Source organism: Bactrocera neohumeralis, chromosome 2 (genome assembly GCF_024586455.1).
Source record: "Bactrocera neohumeralis isolate Rockhampton chromosome 2, APGP_CSIRO_Bneo_wtdbg2-racon-allhic-juicebox.fasta_v2, whole genome shotgun sequence".
Lineage (NCBI taxonomy): Eukaryota > Metazoa > Arthropoda > Insecta > Diptera > Tephritidae > Bactrocera > Bactrocera neohumeralis.
In genome coordinates, this window is record NC_065919.1 from 75,917,065 (window position 1) to 75,938,323 (window position 21,259).

At 37.3% G+C, this 21,259-nt stretch overlaps 1 protein-coding gene across 3 annotated transcripts in view; it reads right to left on the minus strand.

Annotated features, from left to right (window-relative positions):
* The window catches only part of LOC126762147 (hemicentin-1), a 268,515-nt gene that overhangs the window by 49,815 nt on the left and 197,441 nt on the right, over window positions 1-21,259 (minus strand). For all 3 annotated transcript variants that reach the window (XM_050478702.1, XM_050478695.1, XM_050478685.1), the window contains exons 14-15: window positions 19,059-19,233; window positions 5,353-5,632 (exon numbers count right to left, since the gene is read on the minus strand). In XM_050478702.1, coding sequence (XP_050334659.1) covers window positions 5,353-5,632; window positions 19,059-19,233 — 455 coding nt within the window. The remainder of the gene's footprint in view (window positions 1-5,352; window positions 5,633-19,058; window positions 19,234-21,259) is intronic.

The window sequence follows — 21,259 nt, forward strand, 5'->3', positions numbered from 1 at the left end:
ACGACCTCGAAACAACCGATCAATCGAGCGAATATCGTGCCAAAAGAGAGAGCCGAGACCTCAAAAAAATCGCGCCAAAGTCGCTCAAAAATCAAGGTCATGTTAAATGTTTTCTTACGATTATATCGTGTGGTGCTCAAAAATCAGTCATGTTGAAGGTTTTCTTCGATTATCGTGGTGTTGTGCATTATGAATTCCTTCCAACCGGTCAAACAGTCAACAAGGAATATTATTTGAACGTTATGCGTCGTTTGCGTAACGCTATCCGCCTAAAATGGCCGGAATTGTGGAAAGACAATTCTTGGTTTTTACACCACGATAATGCACCATCCCATACTGCCCTCGTAATTCGTGATCATTTCGCCAAAAACTCAACCCATATCGTTCCGCAACCACCGTATTCACCTGATCTGGCGACGTGCGACTTCTGGCTGTTCACTAAGCTCAAAAGACCGCTCCGGGGACACCGTATTTATACGATAGAGGAGATTCAAGCCGCAGCGAAGACGGAACTGAAGGCCATCCCGAAAGTGAGAACAACCAGTGTTTCGAATATTGGAAAATCCGTTGGCATAAGTGCATTGCATCGGGAGGGGATTACTTTGAAGGGGATGAAATTGATTTGGAAGAATAAATAAAGAATTTTCAAAATAAATACAATGTCACCTCATTTTTTGGGCACAGTAGTATATACTGTGATGTCTATGGTTCAAATCCCTAATATTTGAAGATATTTGACGCCAATTGTAGACAACAAATTAATACTGGACACTATGTCAGTGAATAAATTCGGCAAAGTTATATTAAAATCAACTACAATGATGAAAGGAGAGAGAAAACTGATCCTAATTTCGATCGACTTTTCAAACTACTCCCTGTTGTGAACCATCTGGTAGCAAAATTTAAATCAATTCCCTTCGAGAGATGCTTATCTGTTGATGAGCAATTATGCTCAAATAAATGTAACTTTAAACAATATCCTCCAATAAAGCCACGTAAATGGGGATTTAAGTTGTATGTTTTGGCTGGTATATCTGGATATAATTACAATTTCGGAATATATACGGACCACAACATATATACTGATCACAACAGCCTCAATATACTTCCTGAGGAAAGTGATTTGGGATCAAGTGCCAACATAGTTTTAAGATTACTAACAGATTTTCCCCCACAAAAAAAACTACAAAGTTTGTTTGGATAATTACTTCACATTCTTACCACTGGTGATTGCCCTATGTAAACGTGGAATTTACTCACTGGGAACATTTCGTCGAAACCGAATTCCCAATTTAAAGCTTCCGTGAATAATTTTCATAAATCTGTAGTTACCTGAAGAGATAATGATTTCAAGCTACTGTGACAAAGCTTCACAACAAGCAGTTGAACAGTTTGATAGGAAATTGCGCCGGAAAATAACAGTCACCTGCTCAAACGTTGTAGTAGAGAATAATAAACTCATGGGGGTGTTGATTTGCTAGATCCCTTAATAGGAATCAAAGCTCTAAGAAGTGGTATATGCATATTTTTTATATGTGATAAATGCTTAGCTATGATATCAGCGAGTGTAAACGCAAAAGGAAAATACAATCACTGACAGTTTGGCAGATTTTCGCCAGAAAGTAGGTGAAACACCCTCTAAAACGGGGAAAGCTGCAACACCACGTGGAAGACCTTCAAAATTATCAAAAAATCTTGCAATAAAGGGAAAGTAATGTATTTATTTGCCACATATAAATATAACCTTCATATTATATATCTAGAGAAAGCATCATAGAAGTGGTCCCATCCCCGAGTATGAAGTATGGTTAGACCATATGGATTAATAGCAAACATAGATGGACACTTGGGTCACTGGAAATTACCATGATGTGATCGATATACTTATATATTAGGGTGTTTCTCGAATTTCTCGAGAAGTATTGATGATAGCGATTTTGCTTTCGGACCTCTTTTGTAGCAAGTAAAATTTCCTACACTTTGTCGCAATGGCCACTTTTGTAGAGTGTTCAATTCTGAGGAATGTCTAAAGGCAAAGCGATGTCATAAAATGACTCTGAGCTATAGAAATTTAAAGAAAAAAAATCACGATTTTCGTGTATTTTCAATGGAAAATTTTTACATCTTTGGTCCAGTCCTTAATGTTAATATTAAGGGGTTAAATTTTCAGAGATTATTTTTTAGGGTATTTCCAAGAAAATAAGGTGCAGTTTATAATTTTTTATTACCAGAAAATATAGTAAGAGTTTCTCAATGCAATATTCTTCGTTGAATAAGGCGTTCGCACGACAATCAGGACTATCATAAGTTATCGGAATATACCTGGATTTTTATCCGGATAAGGACTTTCAACACGTCACCATTTTTCGCAACTTCAGGAGTATTTTCAGCCGCCACAAAAACAACATGTTTGAATAAGCTTGTTAGAAAGCTTTGACAAATATTTGTATTGAATATAAAATACAAATAAATACTAATTGAAAGTTTTTATATTATAGAATCTCAAATTAACACGCAGAGATTTATGTTTAACTGCAAGAAGGCAAAATGGTACCAAGTTACATCCAAAAGACATACCGCATTTATCGTCCAACATGTGTGTTATCTCAATGAAAATCAGAGAACATGTTTTACTGATAACAGCGTCTCTTTATGCCTAAAAAGGATAAAATGGGGTGAAAACTTGACCTAGCACCCACATACCAACTATATAACATCCGGACGACTTTACTCCATTTAATTGGTAATGGTATGTGAGCGATCTTAATGAACCTCAGGAAAAATTTAATGGGGTATGTTCATGGTATGTAGTATTGGCTTAAATAGATAAAATCATATTCTACATAGTATGTATAGTATAGTGATTGTAGTTTTTTTAACAAAGTATATATATGTATATACATATGGATTCCGATCCTCTGGTTGACGTTTGCACCTTAAGGTATTTCCCTGGCTTTTATTCCTGCAAGTTGCAAGAATCTTAATTGTTCAGTTGCACCATACTTAAGTTTTCCATACTTGCTTAGTTGTTTTTTTTTTCTAAGATAATCTAAAAATTCCTATTCTTCTACTTATGATTAATATTTTTAATGTATTTATAAGTAGTTAACTCTCCTTTTAGTTGCGCTTGAGTATATACCAATACTCTTATTCTAATGTTATTGTAAGTAATTTAAAGTTTACTTTTAAATACACAAATAAAGAAATAAGCTTTCAATTACTTATGATGTGCAAGCTTTTTTGCTCAGCACGCTCACTAAGCAGGTGCTCCATAGCGTATAAGTAACTTGCAGTGCGCACCTTTGTATGCCACCACTATTCTCGTAAACACACACAAAAAATTGCATGCAACAAGAACTTAGAAAGGTGTGGTAATAAAAACGAGGCAGTGAATCAGTGATATTTGAATGGCCTTGGCCCGCCTTGGGCCGCGCACTTTGCGTGCAACCATAAATTTTCTGACTAAATAATTTTCACATAATTTTTATGCAACTGGCAACTGCTTTTAAGACTTTGCCTGCCGCATAACTTGTAATTAGCGTTTCCCCAGCACAAACACACACTTACACATAGACAAATAACTGTGTGGCAAGCGCAACCACTTTGCTGCGCGCGTGTTGCAACTTCTCATTTGTGCCGCGAGCTCAGTCTGTTTGACCGCTGCGTAAACTATGCCTGTTTGTCGACTGTGCGGCGCGGATGTGGGGCAGGTAATTTCATTTTTCATGAGCTACACATTTTTCTGTTTGCACGCGGACGAAAGCGAAGCCACTAAACAAACAGTGTAACAGAACTTGCAACAAAGACTCTGCAGTCACAATAACAAGTGCATTATTCATTTCCTTGCTACCATTGGCGGAGCGTGGAGGCAGGTGGTGTCAGCTGGGTGTTGCATTTGGAGCGTAATACGAGGCGGTTGCGTGAGTTTTCCGAGAGTTTTGCGTGAATTTGCGTAAATCTGCGTTTCCGCGCGGAGTTCACAGTTAAACCGCTCGGTTCGGTGGGTCGGTAAGCGGCGGAAATGCCCGGATTCTTTTAATGTAAAGTTCCGCGCTTGAGCGAGTGCTACTAATTACTTGGAGTTGAGAAGTTTGCTGGCGGCGCGCAGACAGACAACCGGCCCCAGCGTCTGCGTGAGTTTGTCTTCGCGGTGTAGAAGACTAAAGTGGCGTCAGAAGTTGCACTTTGCCATTGCTGTAAGCTGCGGTAAATGCCAGTTAAGTTGGTGCAACTTCTATATAAACTACTGTTAACAGAAAATCTAGTAATTAGTGTCTGCTTAAAATGTGTATGCTATGTTGCAAGCAGTACTAACATAGATATTATAAATAAAATGGTGAAATGATGAAAGCCTTGCTGTTTTGCATATTCAGTGTGATGGTGGCAGTAGTAGGACAACATTTACTTTATAAATATTAAAAAAGGAAGAAGCATTGTGTCTGATGAAAAGTATTGAATCTATAAGTCCATACCAGCGCTCTTACAGTCAAGATTTGTGTAATTTTTCAAAGTGGAACTTTTTTCTCTATCGTTCAAATTTCATCGTCCACTTGTCGCATTACAGCTTTCTATATTAACACATTCATATATTTTTGCTACTACTAGTATTGGGAAGTATCCAGTAAGAACTCTTACTATTGCGGCAAGATGAACTTTGTTAAGGGCAAATAGTTCAAAAGAGGATCCTGCAGTTGGAAAGGAGCTGTTTGTCGACCAATGCTGATCCATTGGTTCAGTCTTAAAGCGCAACATGTGGTATGAGTGCCTAGCTAGATCATCGGCGAGATCATCGGCTTGGCAGTTTCCAGCGTTTCTGCTATGACTAGGCACCCAAACGAGTCTTATGATGAAGTAGTATGATGCTATTGCTAATGAGGACAGACACTTCTTGACTAACTTTGAGAACACAGTTGGCGAGCTCAATCATAATATCGTCGCTTTGCTGTTAGAGTGAATGCTTGGCCTCCTGAAAGAAGATGCACTTCGGAGCAATAAATATACTACTACCTTGAAACCACCACCTACTATTAAATCTGCTTGAAAAGCGCTATAGTGGTCCGTTAGCTTAAAGCCAAGCTTGAAGAAGAGCTCCTTTTCCCGGCACACATATGTCTCGTGGTTATATGAGCGGAGAAAGAGTCGAATATGATCATAAAAATATAAATTCAAACAACTTATCTGACCACGTCGTTCAACCAAATAGATAAACTATCTAGTTAAGGCTTAAACGCTTACAAAAAGTGACCCCACACAACTTCCCACGAACGCCTATTTAATCATATGTTTATCATCGCCTGCATTTATCCCAGCATAAAACGAAAAAAATTATATACAAACTTCTTGTCCACTTACCGCATACTTTTGCGCACATCCTGCGGTTCAGGTGGTCGCGGTCGATGCCTGCAGACGACCACAATACCCGCGACGATAATTGACGTTACAATGACGGCACCTATCGCCACCACGGCGGCCAGTATGAGTAGCTGCGACTGCTGTTTCTCATGTCCATGAACATTGATGCTGGCGCCCGCTCCCGCCGCCACACCGCTACCGCTGGCGCTGGCGCTCAGGCCGCCACTTGAATGGTGTGTCGTTTCCGCCGGTGTGGGATCCTCGGAGAGTATGGACTCGTCTGCAATAAAATAATTGTGAATGAAAAAAAAATTCAAACAATTTGCACATATAACCTCAAAAAAGTGAAAGTGAATAATATGTGAACGCAAAAAACCGCGTTACAATAATGTGGAAATGAGTTGTATATGCGTAGGGCGCCCATCAGCGGTGCAAACCACTTGCCAATTTGCTGTAAAATGTGCGCGCTGTGCAAAATGCAGGGCCACATTAACGCGTACTTAGTTCACAGTTAAATAGATTACACATACACATCGACGAGTTAGCTGTATATTTGTATGTATATGTATGTAGATTAATGTGCAGAAGTGCGCAAACATATCGCGCAAAAGTTGAAGGTAGTTGCCAAGTACTTCACTTTTTCCCAGCGTGATACGCGTGAGCACATTTTCCACTCAAGCTGGTGGCTGTGTGTGTGTGCGCGCGCTCATCGACTTACATTCACACATATGCCACTAAAGCATATTTGCTCTATATTTGCTTAAAATTAGTTTACTTTAATCTCATTCCAAGCATACTTCCTTTCACATTCATTTCGATGAGCTGCTAGCAATCCATGCGGTTCTAAAACTACTTTCAAAATGTGGAGGTAATTAATTCGTGGCTATTTAGTTGATGGTATATAATTTATTTCGATTTGAATCAGTCATAAAAGTGAATGTATACCAATATGTGGGGGGTTATGATGTTAGATCTTACCCAAAATAAATAACGTATAGAAATTAATAGTTAAACTTAACATTTAGCGAAGACACGCACTCAATATGGTTGATATTTAAAAAAGGATTAGATATTTAAATCTTTGTTAAAAAAATTCAAGCTTTTTGGAAAGCATGTTATTTTTTTTTTTAATCTCTGACATTACAATAATAAAATGAAATTTGTATATATACCATTAGGCGCGAGTTAAGTAGGGAATAAAAAAAAACTTAGCTAAGTCATGCACCTGTAATTTATATTGAGTAAGAAGAACAAGCTTTCACTTGATTTTTCACCATAAATTTTAGCTGACGTACAGGCCAATTAAAAAGAAATTTTATGCATCAAACAGTCTTTAGAAAAGCTTTAAAAATAAAGTAAGTATTATGGGGAAAAAAAATATTTTGTAAGGGCTTTTATTTCGTGGTTTAATACTATATGAAATATTGATGTAAGTTAGTCGTAACTATATATTGCGCACAATCAGGCGCTTGCTTCAAATAGAATAAGAAATCTTAGTCAAGTCTTATACCTGAAAACTTATAACAAGCGTAAAGTGATTAATTGCAAAACACAAGCTTTTAGCTAAGACATATGCCTTTTTTAAAAAGAAGATGCATTTTGGAGAATTTTAAGTATTTTAATAATGAGTAATTTATTTTGGATAATCTTGGATACCCGCTAATCGATCTCCAGAAGCATCTTTGATAAATTCATTGCACTTTTAGCTGAGACATACACCTTTTTAGATATAATTAAAGCTGGTATCCCGTTGGTGGCAGAAAAATCAAGTCTTTTTAAAGATGTGTTTTAGATAATTTAAAGTATTTCAATAATAAATAACTCATTTTAGAAAATTTTGGATTCCCTTGATCCAATATCCGATCTTCAGTAGGAACTTTAATAAGTTCAGTTCAGACAATTTTTGTCTAAGGCGAAAATATTCGGGGATTATTCAGATTTGTTCGTCAGTTTTTAAAGTATCCGAATGAAACTTAATAGGTAGAGGAATTTTGGTATTCTATTAATCATTTGTCAGTGTTACAAATATCGTGGAATAGGGCAGGTCGGAAAACTATAACACATAGCGCCCATACAACCGATTATTCCGATTTTTTAAACTTCGACTTAAAAAACGCTGACTCGATACCGGTTTTAGATTCATAGTCTCTTAAGCAAAGTTATTCACAATAGTACCTAGAATATTTCCCACCCAATTTTATTGTAAAAAAAACGACCCTTTCTAATGTACTTGTAGATATATAAGCCAACCGAAAAATTGATATTTTGAAATACACAATTGGAAAAAGTTGTAAGGTTCTAAAACTTCTAGATATTTTGAAAAGAAAGGCATTTATTTCAATTAAAGTATAAGTTTCAAAAAAAAAACAAATAATAAATCAAGTAATTATATAAAAAGTATCCATATCCATGAAGGTAAAACTCTGCAGAGGCAAAAGTGAATTTTTGAATTTTTTTTCTGAAAAATTTTCTACTTCAAATTCCGCTTACATTTTTACAAGGCAAAGGTATTTCGCATGAAATGTTACATTTCAATTTTCTTGCAGCTCGCGTTTTACGCTATTCATTGGCAGCAGCTTTGTTCCCCTTCATTCAGCAAGCTCTCTCATTTCACCATTCTTGCAGTTTTTCCACACGCTAAACGCTCAAGTTTGTTTGGCTAATAGCTTTTATGCTCCAGCGCAGGCTGCGCGCATGTATATGTGTTTCACTTATAGCAATCCTTACATTATTACATACATACAATATGCACATGTGTGGTGTTGTATGGTGATGAAAATTGAAATTAGTTGCCTGAATGTGGGTGTGAAAGCCATAGTTGCCAACATTTACTCACTTAACTGTGCCACACACACATTTACAACGAGTATGTGTGTATGGGATGTGTGTGGCGATGCCTGCGGGCGAGGACAAGCAAGTTTATGACTTCGCAAATGGTTGAAAACCGAGCATCGAACGGACATAACTGCCTCAAAATTGCCTGTGTGCCCGCCCAGGCTAGATATCCTGGGGATAATAATTTGCCAAGCCATTTCACAATTCTTTAATTTTAACATATTGCTGCAGTGCTTATGATATGAAGTGAGTATTTTTTCCAAAGATCTGGCAGCAATGAGAGGCTTAGTCCACTGGATTTGGTTGGCATTGGAAAATTTATAAAGCGATGACTGTGATTTATAAATTAGAATAAATTCTTTTTTTAGCGGATTTGAAGTGATTTTGGTGATCATATTGAAGTTATTGAAATTTTATTTTAATTTATTAAAATATTTAAAGTTTTTTGTGTAACTTTGAGTACTAATAAAGAATGCATATTTTTTTTTTTCAGATGGCCCGAAGGGTAGAAATCTCGGCGTCGAGGACACGAGCTCTTTCCTCCCTCCACTTCAAGAACTGTTAACACAATGAAACAGTTGTTTTTGTTTAATTACTTTTGTGTATTCTCATCTATAAATAACGCTCTTGAATAATTCCTGCGCATTTCTTGAGCGTTCAACAAAGTCTCTATGGAATCTATTCTGAATAGTATCCAGTCCATAGGTATTGATGCTGCTATGCAACGCTGGACCAGAAGTCTTTTGACCTCTAGATGGATAAGAGCAGAATGGAATGACGCTAAAATGATCAAGGAAGTCTGTAGGTTTGCCGCAAGGTATAGTACTACCTCCGCTTCCATGGACATTAGTGTGAATAAACTGCTAAAGAACTTGAACGGCAAAGCCCCTAAGGTAGTGGCATGTGCGGGCGACATTACTATCTTAATAACGGGTCGGTGTTTACAGACCATTAGCAGTATTATGAGCACCACTCTCAGTACAGTCCGGAATTGGGCATCGGAAGCGGATTAGGGGTTAAACGCGGAAAAAGGGATATGCTTGTGTTTACAGGAAAGCACAAAATTCATGGATGGAGGTTCCCTTCGATAAATGGGACACAACTCTCTTTCATATCCGGGTGGGTAGATGCTCGGCAGCATCTGAGGGATATAGCTCATTGGGTAATGGTGATTGAGCAAACATCGACTAAATGTTCTGATCTGTAAAGAAAATCAAAACCCAATGGAATGGATACCTGGGTGCAAAACTTCAGAAGTCAAGTGCAAAACGCTAGATCGGAAGTACACAAAATGCCTATATGCACTCGATAGAAGAAACTAGGCACATCAGCAGAATACTAACTGGTCACTGTGTGGTGGCGGCACATGACCACAGAATGGCGCTGACTGAGCGAGAAGACCGCAGGAAATACCTATGCCTTTCTATAGAATGGAATCAATGGAGTATTGGGAAGACTACGCTCTAAGCATCTGGGGTCTTCACGGTATGATACACTGGAGAAGGTATCGTTAGTGAGGCCGTAGAGTCTGCTAAAATTCACGTCCAGCGTAGGTATCTTAAAGAATGACTACTCCTTACGGACCTAGTACGTGAACTCTATCTGGTATCGCAAACGACGAAAACTGGTCTGTTAGTGGCTTATTGGCCTACCGGATTAACCTAAGCTAATCTAACCTATAAATAACATAACAGCAGAAACTTCAATAATCTCCAATTTTAAATGGCAAAAAGACATCTCCATCTTTGCTCTAACGCAGATGGGAAGGAGCTTCCTAGAAAGGAATTTTTTGTGATAAAAAAATATATTTTTTTTGAAGGACTTAGATATTTTTTCTTCGAGTTTAAACTATTCATGACCCTAAATTCCAATATTACACCTACTCCATACTGCAATTTAACTCATAATAGCTCCTGCTTTCCACACCTCAACCTCAACTGTAATCACTTTCGAGGTGAAAGTGTATGTGAAAGGTTAAAGGTTAAATGAGGCACACATGTAAATAATGGCACAACGAATTGCCGTTTAATTTTATTATTTCGGGCATGTTCAAAATTTTATTTCTTTGTACGTGTGGGTGCGTGAGTGTGTGGGTAAGACTGTTTAATATGCCGATATGCCGGCAATTGTTTTTATTGAGCCGCTTATGATTTGCTTAATGTGCACCTTTAACCGGCAAAAGTCTTTCGGAATCACTTAAGCGCCCCTGCGCCGCTCACTGACTCTTCAGCGCGCTGCTGTGCTCTTTGCTGCTGGCTCATTTGCCTTCGATCGAATTTATATTTACGCCAAAGTATCCGCATTTATTTGATATTTAAGCGGTAACGGCATATTGTTTTATGGCCACGTTAAGCAGCAAAGCCACATAAATTATAGGAAAATAAATTTAAGATGCGATATCCTGCGCCACATACAACAACAGCATCACGGCACAACAGTTAACGGTAGCGCACGTACACAGGCAGTTTCCTACGAGCGGCGCTCGTATTGTTTAAGCTTGGGTGTGCTAGTTGCGGCAGCAGCCGCGGCATGAGGCGCAGGAAAATGACCATAAAATATTACCAGCCGAGTCAACGCTACGCACGGCATTAAGCGCCCAGAGCGATTTTCGATTCCAACAACGTACATTAATAGGCACACATACGCATGCACACATACAAGCTAGCGAAACTGCCGTACGCTCTTATAATATTACCGATTTTATATGTGCGTGAGTGCGTATGCTCCAAAACCGACGCTTGGCATATTTCGAGACTCTTAATGTGCCTGTGATTAGAACAAGAAGTCATGGGTGCCTCATTGGAGCGAGCGTCGGACTCCCTAAATGCCTGTATAAATGCAGAAAAATTGCGATTGCCGAGTGGGCCCACACAAAAGAGTGAAAGTAGAAAAAACAACAAAAAAAGAAAAAAAAAACAACAACTTCTACGCGCATAGCAAATCCCTTTCGTTTGCTGCCGCCATTTAGGATACGAAGCACGCCGAGTCGCAGACGAAAGGTTGCTGCAGACTTTGCGGTGCGCAACTTGTTATTCCATGAGGCAAGCATATGTGTTTCGTTTTTGTTGTTTTTGCCATTATTTGGCTCATAATTGTTGCCCGCTTTTGTTGCGCTCTTCAACAAACACATGCATATGTATGTGCGCCGCGCATTTCCACATTTGCTTAAGTAACTGTTTGTTATGAGTTCGCTTCAAAATGCTTTTGGGCAGCTACCTCCACAGCCACATATACATGGATATGCATGTGTGGGGTCTCCCTCAGCTCCCACACACTCCTTAAACACGCTTTAACTACCGGCTGGCGTCCCTTGCAACACTTTTCCTGCAACATTTTACGCTTTAACGGTAATAATGCGGCAATTGTTTGCCAGTAATCTGAGCTATTGTCTAGCGCACGTGGTCAGACCGTCGGGGGCGCAGTGGCTGTGTAGCAGCGGGAATTTATGTGGAATGAACGTGTTGCTGGCATAAAATTGAAGCCAGCATTCTTACTCCCACACATACACACAAGCACATAAACATGCGGTAGTGTTTGTATTGTGGCTTTAACACACATAAGAACACATATATTTGTACGATTTCACTAAAACCTGCATATACTTGTGTGTATTATCCAAGAAAATCATCTTGAGCGCATTCATTCAATGCTGCATAGAGAAAATGTTACTCATACGCCTCGGCGGTCTAAGAAGGCTCAGCATTGTAATGTATTGCTTTGAAGTGCAGTAATTATGTAACAAAAGCGCATTTTGCGTTATACTATTTGCAACTAACGAAGTCATTTAATTGCGGCTTTTCCATCTTCTCGAGAGAAGTGCTACTCTCGCAATCGGATTACAGCGTATGCACTCGATTACTATGGCACCGTAGAAAGTCATATATTTGAGAGACAGCGAGTTATGAGTGCTATAAATCAAAGCGGTTGTATTATAGAGTGAAAGTGTGGCAGGGAGCAATTCTAGAATATTTGCAATAAGCTGAACAAGTTCTAAGTATAGTTTCTGTGAGAATATGTAGCTGGTGCGAAGAGAACTAAACCATGTTGCTGAATTTGTAGTAAAATTATTGGTTTTTTGTTGATATAGCAATTAAAGGAAGCCTAGATGATTGCCCTCAACTCGATTTTACTATAGTGCAGTATATATTTAGTTCTGTATATTTAAAATTATTATATACAAACTATCGCATATAAGAGGAATTTCAAACAGCAGACGAGCATCTCTTCAAATATATCTAATAAGAAAATATACATGCCCACTCAGTTGTCGTCAGTTGCCTTAAACTTATACAGAAGTTATTACTAACTGCCTCTAACCTAAAACGAAACAATATTTCATTGATTCATAATTTTCGGAGAAGTGCAGGTCAAGAAATGTGTTACAAATTGCCACTTTGTTTGCTCATAATTGATTGAACATTTGCGCCAAATATTTATGATTCTTTTGCGCGTTCTATATAGGCGCACACAGTCAGTAATAAAAGTAGGCCAATAATTGAAGGCTGAAAAGAACAGTGAATGTATGAGAATAGCGAAATATTCGTTATTTGAAAAGTTTTCGAAATATGGTTAAATTTTCTTTTATAATGTGCCACTAAATGCTTTAAGAGCTTTTCCTGGCTGACACCGCCAAATATTTTGCAGACTTTACTCTGCATCAGGAGACTTAGCTTTACATATTTCATATGTGTTAAACTGTATAAGGGGAAAAAATGCTATTTCTACGTCACCCTAAAGGCAGGCAATATTTTTTTCTATTAATAAACAAAAACTGCTCGTAGAGCAACGCTGGCATGCATTTATCGAAGTCATACACCCACTAAAAACACTGCCATATGATATATTTGTTTTTGTTGTTACACTCTTCATATGAACGTATGTGAAGTTTGAATGTGACTTTCTCAACAACATTTGGAGCGTTTTAAAAAGCATAAAGTGAATTTTGTGCATCGATTCATCACTATGGATGACACAGGGGTCTATCACCATGATCCTGAATCAAAACAAGAGGTTAAAGACTGCTGTGAACCTGGTTGTTCGGCTTCGAAACGAGTTCGTGTCCGGAAATCGGTCAAGAAGGTTATGGCAACAGTCTTTTGGGATGCGAGAGGAATTTTGTTTGTGGATTACTTGCAAACTGGTAAAACAATTAGTTATGAATATTATTGCAACCTTTTGGACCAGTTGAGGAAAAAAAACGTGAAAAAAGACCCAGTTTTGCAGAAGAAAAAAATTCTTTTTCATCAGGACAATGCACTGTGTCACAAGAGTATTTTGACAATGACTAAAATCCATGAATTAAAGTTTGAATTGTTGGAGCATCCACCGTATTCACCAGATTTGGCCCCCAGCGACTTCCATTTGTTTCCAGAACTCAAAAAATGTATGCGTGGCAAGCGTTTTTCATCAAATGAAGAGGTTTTGTTGAAGACATCATTCTCAATTGAATTGTTGGGCAAGTATATTAATGTTCAGAATAATAAAGTGTTTTCTTATCAAACGACAAAAATTATAGAATAACCTCATATTTTCGGCTGTTGAAGAAGATTTTATTATTTTTTCTCCGCATTCTCACACAGGGTTTCAGCGTTTTTTTTTTATTTTGGAACTCTTGGTTTTTACTGTAAATAGAAAAATCTTAACGGCTTTCACGTCGAACCACTACTCAAACTTGACGGAGCCATTTTTCTCTTGTCTGGTGCATATGGAATTAAGGAAGGCTGGGGGCATCGCTACAGTCTTGTTTTCTGCAAAGAATTCGTGAACAAGTCTTTTAGTTTGACGAAAACCGTCAAGCTCACAAAAATACGTCTATCCTTAGCGGCAGCTACAGGGAAAATAAGCAACGAATAAAAAAATTAACGTACTTCAAGGGCATGTAGATCAACATAATAAAATATTTGACTTTACAAACACAAGAAATTTTAGTTTAAAAATTCTCATTATTTTTGGAACATTACTCTTTCATGATTCAGTTATATAAATTTCTATAATGAGCACTTAAATTATATTTGTAATTTAAGGTTGCACTTATAATGTTGAAATCAGCTTTTTTGTTTGATTTAAAAAAAAAAAGATACACAGTCATCAAAATTTTAACCAGAAATTAACGTTTAAAATATATTTTCCTGCAAAAGCACGTTCTCTAGTAAAACAACCTTCTGCAGTTGAATTAAGCGCCTAATGTCGTAGAAAATAAAAATGAAAAAAATTTTATTCAAATGCATTACTAATAACTACAACTTTTACTCCATTTTTTTAATTTAGTTGAAGATCAAATATTTTCAAGCAAACTCATGAGGGTCCTTATAGAAAAAAATGTAAATTTTTTGCTTCGAAAAAATCTTATATTTTTAAATTTTCACATAAGACCACATATTTGTAACAAAAAATTGACGGAATACCTCATTCACTTCAACAAGATCTAACGTATGCGTACTTTTCACAATCACTGTATAACAGCAGAGAACGCCTCGTACATTCACACATGTAAACCTCTAATAAAACCTGCATCAACGAAGAAAAAAAAAACAATTTGACCATTAGTTGTACAAGAACACATTGCCATACCTTTTGTATTTGTATTTCAGCTAAAATGCCGACAATAAACAGCGTTATTTGTGTCATTATTTCACTTTACCGTTATTCATGTGCGCATAATTTGATGGCAAAAATTAGCGAAACACGGACAAATTGATTAATATCGCCATCAACGACGATGAAATGTGTACAAAACTGTACTAAAATGCTGATGGACGAGCGATGAATAAGCTTATTGCGCACACGCACACAAGCAGATAAACAAATACATACATACATTTGTGCACTTAAGTGTTGGCAATCACCAATGAAAGTCAAATAAATTATTAGTTGCTGTTTGGCGCTCGCTAGCTGTACATAAATGCATACATACACACACACATATATATATATATATATGTATATGTATGTATGTATCTTTGTGGTATAATCATAATCTTCTGCCTGCGAAAAAAGCAAGTTCTCCGCGCTTGTTTGTGCGTCTGTTTACAAGTGTTTCGCATTCATTTACAGCGCAATATTTGTAAGTGGCAAAAGAACTGTGGCGTCGCTGGCGACACAACTCATAAAATCGCCATAAAGCAGCAATCAAAACACAAATAAAAGTTATGGCAAAAAATGTGCCAGCAAATGAAATCATTTCTGTTTTTGTTTATGTAAATATGTATACAGCTATATAGCTTCATGTAAGGCAATAAGTGAAGAAAAGCCATTTGGATGAGCGCAACTCGAGGTGAGAGGTTAAGTGCTTGGATGTGGGATCTCTTTGGAGCTTTGAAGTAAGAAGAATGCATAATGGTGTCAGGAAATCAGCTTAGACTATATTTAGATATGTTGCATAAACAAATTTATTTATAGCATTAGTTTTGTTTTGCAGAGTTCACATATAGCTATAAAAATTTCAGGGTATAAATACTGAACGGGGTATATCAAGTTTGTCATGAAGGTTGTTTGTCTTGTCAAATCTTTATAAGAGGGTGTGCGGAGACTCTATAATGTATAGTACAGATAAATAAACAGTATGACGAGCTGAGTCGATTTAGCCAGGTTCATCAGTCGGCATATAAGAAAATTCTCAGTTCTTGAGATATCAGTTGTGAAATTTCGCTCACGACTTTTACACGCCGAGAAGCTGTTCACTTGTCAAAACCGCCAATATTGGACTACTAGAGCATATATGTAGCTGCCATACAATATAATTAAATATATTTACTATTCCCGATTTTCTTATAAGCTCCTTGACAAGTGTGTACATATCTATATGTATATATTTATTCTCATGTTCTTGGAATATCTGCTCTAATACAAATTCATATGAACATATATAATATGCATACACCTATTTATCACACATTTATATACATACTCTATACATATGTACGCGTATAACTAATATGTATGTATCTATCAATTGATTGCTTCCTTTCTTTCAACACTAATGCCGGTTTGTCGCATCCTGAGTTTCTTTTGATGACTGCTTCTTTCCTTCTTTTTTGGCTTCTGGTTTTTTTTCTTACAAGACTGAGTTTTTTTTCGGCTAATACTTCATTTTTTGTTATTGTAATTTCACTTTCGTAATTGAAGGCGAAAACAAATTCTTAACGCTTCACTGTTCATGCACACGTGCCAATTTGTGTACGTGTGCGTTAAGCTGAAGTTCTACACGCACACATCAGATAAGCAAGATGTGACAAAAAATGAATAACTGTATAAGCTGAGGTAAAATGTGGTTGCAAAAGCCGAGCTTAAGCTGTAATGCAATAAATGAGGCGCACTTTAAAGGCCTAAAAGACCTACAGACCGGTATGAGAGAGTTATAAAAAAAGTAATATCTCAATTGTGGATCTAGTTAAAAAGAGTTAGTTAAAAAGAGCACTACAGCAGTTAGTTAGTTAATTCGCTACTTTTGAGTGGTTGATACAAATCTTTTGAATCCGAAATGAAACCAAAATTTTACTGCAAGACTCTAATAAACTTTATTTGTCCACCTTCAATTTTCTTCAACTCTCTTCATGATCTATAATGGGTAAGATTTGAAAATTCGTAAAATTTTGCCAGCTCAATTTGAGTTGCTTTAGCACTTTTCTTAAGCAGTCCATTAATTTTTTACGGAAATAATAATAAATATATTTCTTAAGTCACAAATGCACGTTTAGAAGAATCACCCAAAAGTTATTTCTGAAGCAGTTCATAGACTTTAATATGGATGTATAAGTATATTTCTATGCTTCGCTCAAGATCGTAGCTCTTCGGCAATAATTCTTCCACATCAACATCACAGGTTAAGTTAGGCTAGATGGCCTGTAGTTGAATAAGCGCTATAGGCAAAGTGTTCTGTGCCTATCAAAAAATTAGTAAGGTATTTTATTTATATTTTTTCTCTTTCACCTGGAAGTCTAAGTGTATGAGATGCGAGTTGCTTTTGCCTTGATCTGGCAAAAGCGGCACATTCGAGGAGAAAATGTTGAGGTTTTTCTTTTACATCTAGCTCATGCAGCTTACATCCGGTAAGAAGTTCAATTTTACTGTACTGACTGAATTAATAAAACCACTGAAAGGTGAACATTCCTGACAGCAAAGAGCTACCTTTAGACTCACCCCGTGCCAGAAGAACCTTACTACTGCATAGCTGGTGTTAGTAAACTAACGCTTGCTGAGCTGATCTAAGCCTTAGAGGTCTAGTACTAAACCGTCCCATTCCGCAGTTATTGAGTCTCAATTAGTTGTTACCTTATTAGCCTTACAGTTTCTTGCAATATCACTTCGCTTAGGCACCTTAATCATTCTAATCATAAAGTAACTTGATGCTGGCGATAAGGAGTCTAGATACTTCACTAATTTTAAGTTGAATTCCTACAGTCAGCAAACTCAAGGCTAATATCGCTCTCCTACTATCGGTGTGGATGATCAACGCTCTGAAGTTAACTGCGCTCTGAAGCAATAGATCGACTGCTACCTTTATGACAGCTACCCCAACTTGAAAGACGTTGCAGTGGTCAGGAAGCTTAACACTGGTGTTGATGAAAAGTTCCCAACAGTATGCTCTTCCATCAATTTTCCTCGCAAGCTTTGATTCAACCGTAAAAATGCTCATTGTACCTCACTTTTAGCGAGTTCCACCCTCTCATGCCTTCCTCGCAGGTATGTGAGTAGAAAAACGACAGAGCTAGGTTCAGCGACCTGTTAATCTAAGTATTTTGGAATGCAATCAAGATGTGTGAAGATTTCAGAGTGCTCCACAGAACATAACTGTAGTAAAATATTCAAACAAGTTTGGCACTCATTGCTAACATTATCTGGAAAAAAACATACTATATATAGTTTTATGTAGCACTCGAAGCGTTCTGCCCAATGAAACTTCTTAGAGTTTACTATCTAAGATTGACAATAAGCCACAAGGAAAGAGAAAACAGCTCTCTGAGAAATATTTACTGTTTATTATTCTCATATGTGATCAATAAGCACCCAGCTAAGAGAACTTGTCCTGATGATGATGAAGCCTCTAAGTTCAGAGAAAAACGTAGAAACTAAACCAAATATCGGAAGGCATAGTTTTTCAACAAAATTATAGTATAAACTGTACATGCATTGCTGGTTACATAATAGTAAAAGAGAGAATTAATTACTCTCTCAACAATTTGCAAAAAACGTGATAATTAATAGGATTATCAACGTGTCTTCAGGAAAGAATATGAATTAAGGTATGCTATTCCTCCAGAGAAAGTCTTTAGAAGACCAAATAATGAATAATGAATAATCAGCAAGCGTGCAAGTGAAAGGCTCAACAATTTCAAACCAAAATAGAAGGTTTTCTAATATCACGCAGCGAGCGCTGCAAAGCAATTTACTTGCAGGTAGCTAATGTAGAACTTTTCACATTGGTTGCAGCGATTGCCATAAGAGTTGCCGTTATACTCCAAGAAATCGAATTGATGATGTGAAATTGTGTTTGTATTGAACTGCCGACGCAACCAAGCGAAGAATGAGCAAATGAAAAGGAGCTTGTAAGACGCAGGCAGCTTACTAGGCACACACACAAACAAGGTGGCGCACAAAGCCATCGATTCAAGCGCGCTCTCACATAAATGTGAGCTCAAGTATTTGCTTGTGTCGCAAAGTGTGTGAACTCATTTGAGTGGAAGACGTGCGAATTCAAGAAGTTGCCGAGCTATCGAGGCAAAACGTAAAAGGCGAAAGGTGTACGTCGAAAGCTCCAGCCGAATGCAAGCATTTTGGCGACATTCATTTTACAGTTTCCAACAAATAGCTGAGAGTGCTTGTAAATTTCTGCAAAAAACATCAAAAAAATGGAAAAATTTAATGTGACTTACCGTACGGTCCCAATTGTGCCGCCACTCGTACACGCTCGATTACGACCGGCGGCTCGCTGCGTCCCTTCGCATTAACGGCATACACGAGGAATTGATATTCTCGGCCTGGCTCCAAGCTGTTGAGACGAAATTGCGGTTGCGGCTCTTGCATGCGAAGTACCGGTGCTGACGTCGCCTGAAAGTATGCAAAATATGCGAATTCAAAAACAAAATTCTGCAAATAGCACGAACGCACACACACACACGTAAATACACATTCTCATCCAAATAATGGCATAGAAAGTGGGCACAGATAAGAAAATGAAAGATGAAGTGTTGCAGAGCCTGCCATTGACCGGCCCGTCATTGTTGGCAGGCTGCAATTTGTGGGCTCATGGCGAAATTATTCGAAAACTTTCCTTTTACAGCGGGCCAAATAGGAGCGCTCTCGGCTTGCATCATTCGAGGAGCGCTTCCAGTTCGTTATTTTTCCTTTCATACATTTTGCTTGAAAGTAAGAAATGTTTGCAGTAAATTTATGGTTTGGAAGTCGAGTCGTTTCCAATTGAATAGCCGTTAAGCAAATATGGCAGCGCTTTGTGCTTGACAGTCTTCAAAACTCTGGCCGCGTTTTCTTACTAAGCCACTCAACATTGCACGCTATGCGAAACTATTTAAAACTTTCCGTTTGCAATCGCTTTAGAAAAGGATTTCGGCAAATTCGATTGAAATGTGCGAAAAATCGCTATAAATCTCCTTAATCGTTTTTGATGCAAGCGAAGTTCGCAATCAAGTATGATGGCTGCTGGCGCAAAGAAATTCGCGGGATGGCAGCTTGAGCCTTTTCTTCATCTAAATATTGCACAATACTCTCAACTTTAGAGCTTAAAATTTAAATAATATAATTTTTTTGTATAAAAACTCTTTATAAAATATGACTTTGTACCTTTAAAGGTTTTTGGCTCTGGAAAATCGAAGAAAAAGTTTCCAGAAAAAATTGCAGGATTTCTTTTACTTTTATTATAGAATGTTTATTATCAGAATGAATACCTGAAATATTTTTAAAATTTACAAAATCAAGTAAGGACGGCTTAAGTTCGGATGTAACCGAACATCTTATATTCTTCTGCAAGGATCCCACCCGGTTAAATACTTTCAGGTGTTGGCATTTTTTAAAAATTCAGCGAAATAACTGAAACTCATTGTTAGTCAAAATCGTTTTATGCATAACAATCAAAGCAAAAATTACACTAAATTATCTTCAATCGATTTTATCAATTTTAGCCAATACCACATACTAATTAAATGATCTCTAGGTTTCATTAAACCCGATTTTATTAATTTTAGACACAAAGATACACTGCTATAAGTAAAAGACGCTCTCTTCTTTTCATTAAGATAGCTCTCATATTAGCCGATATATGTGGATTAAAGTCATCCGGAAGTTCGAAAATGTTTGTATTAAGTATATGGGGACTAAGGGAAGTATTGATCTTTCCCAATCCATTTCACACCGTGACTTTGTATGACAAATTTTAATTATATATCGCACACATTGACCAATATTTTCGGTCAATAGTGAACTATATGGGACTGGGGTCCGCATATTCAAATAATGCCACATATCGAATTTAGTTGGAATCGGTCGAGCAAGTCTCGAGAAGTGTGCTTTTACCGAAAAGATGGCAGTGCCACGCTATGTGTTCAACTTTGACTCCGGCTCTTATAAACCTGCCTGATGCCATTTCGGTTTAAATTAAAGATATTGTCGTAAATTTTAAAAGTTTGTGACTTTGCTAAAAATAGAATATTAATATTGCGCTTAAATGTAGGCAACAAATACGAACCTTGATTAATTATGGTAATATATAAATAATAAACCTTAGTATAAAAAATCTTCCTCTTAACTGATCTATAGTATATTAGAACCTATGAATAAACACATTATATTAATACTATTACTCTTGTTACATCTTTTAAGGTTCCTTTTCCAGTTTAAATAAAAATTTTCGACTGTTTTTAGCTTCTTCAAGTCTAGCTTATACTAATAACAATCGAACTCTACAACGCTAAATAGTCTTCATCAACTAATAGCGCGTCTACTAGTCATATTTCATTAGGATTACGCCTAAAGCGCTCGACTAGCCGTTGTCAGTTGACTGATTGTGTGTCTCGGGTGCCGTGAGACAAACGCCTGGTAATTAGGCTTCCACGTTCTACAG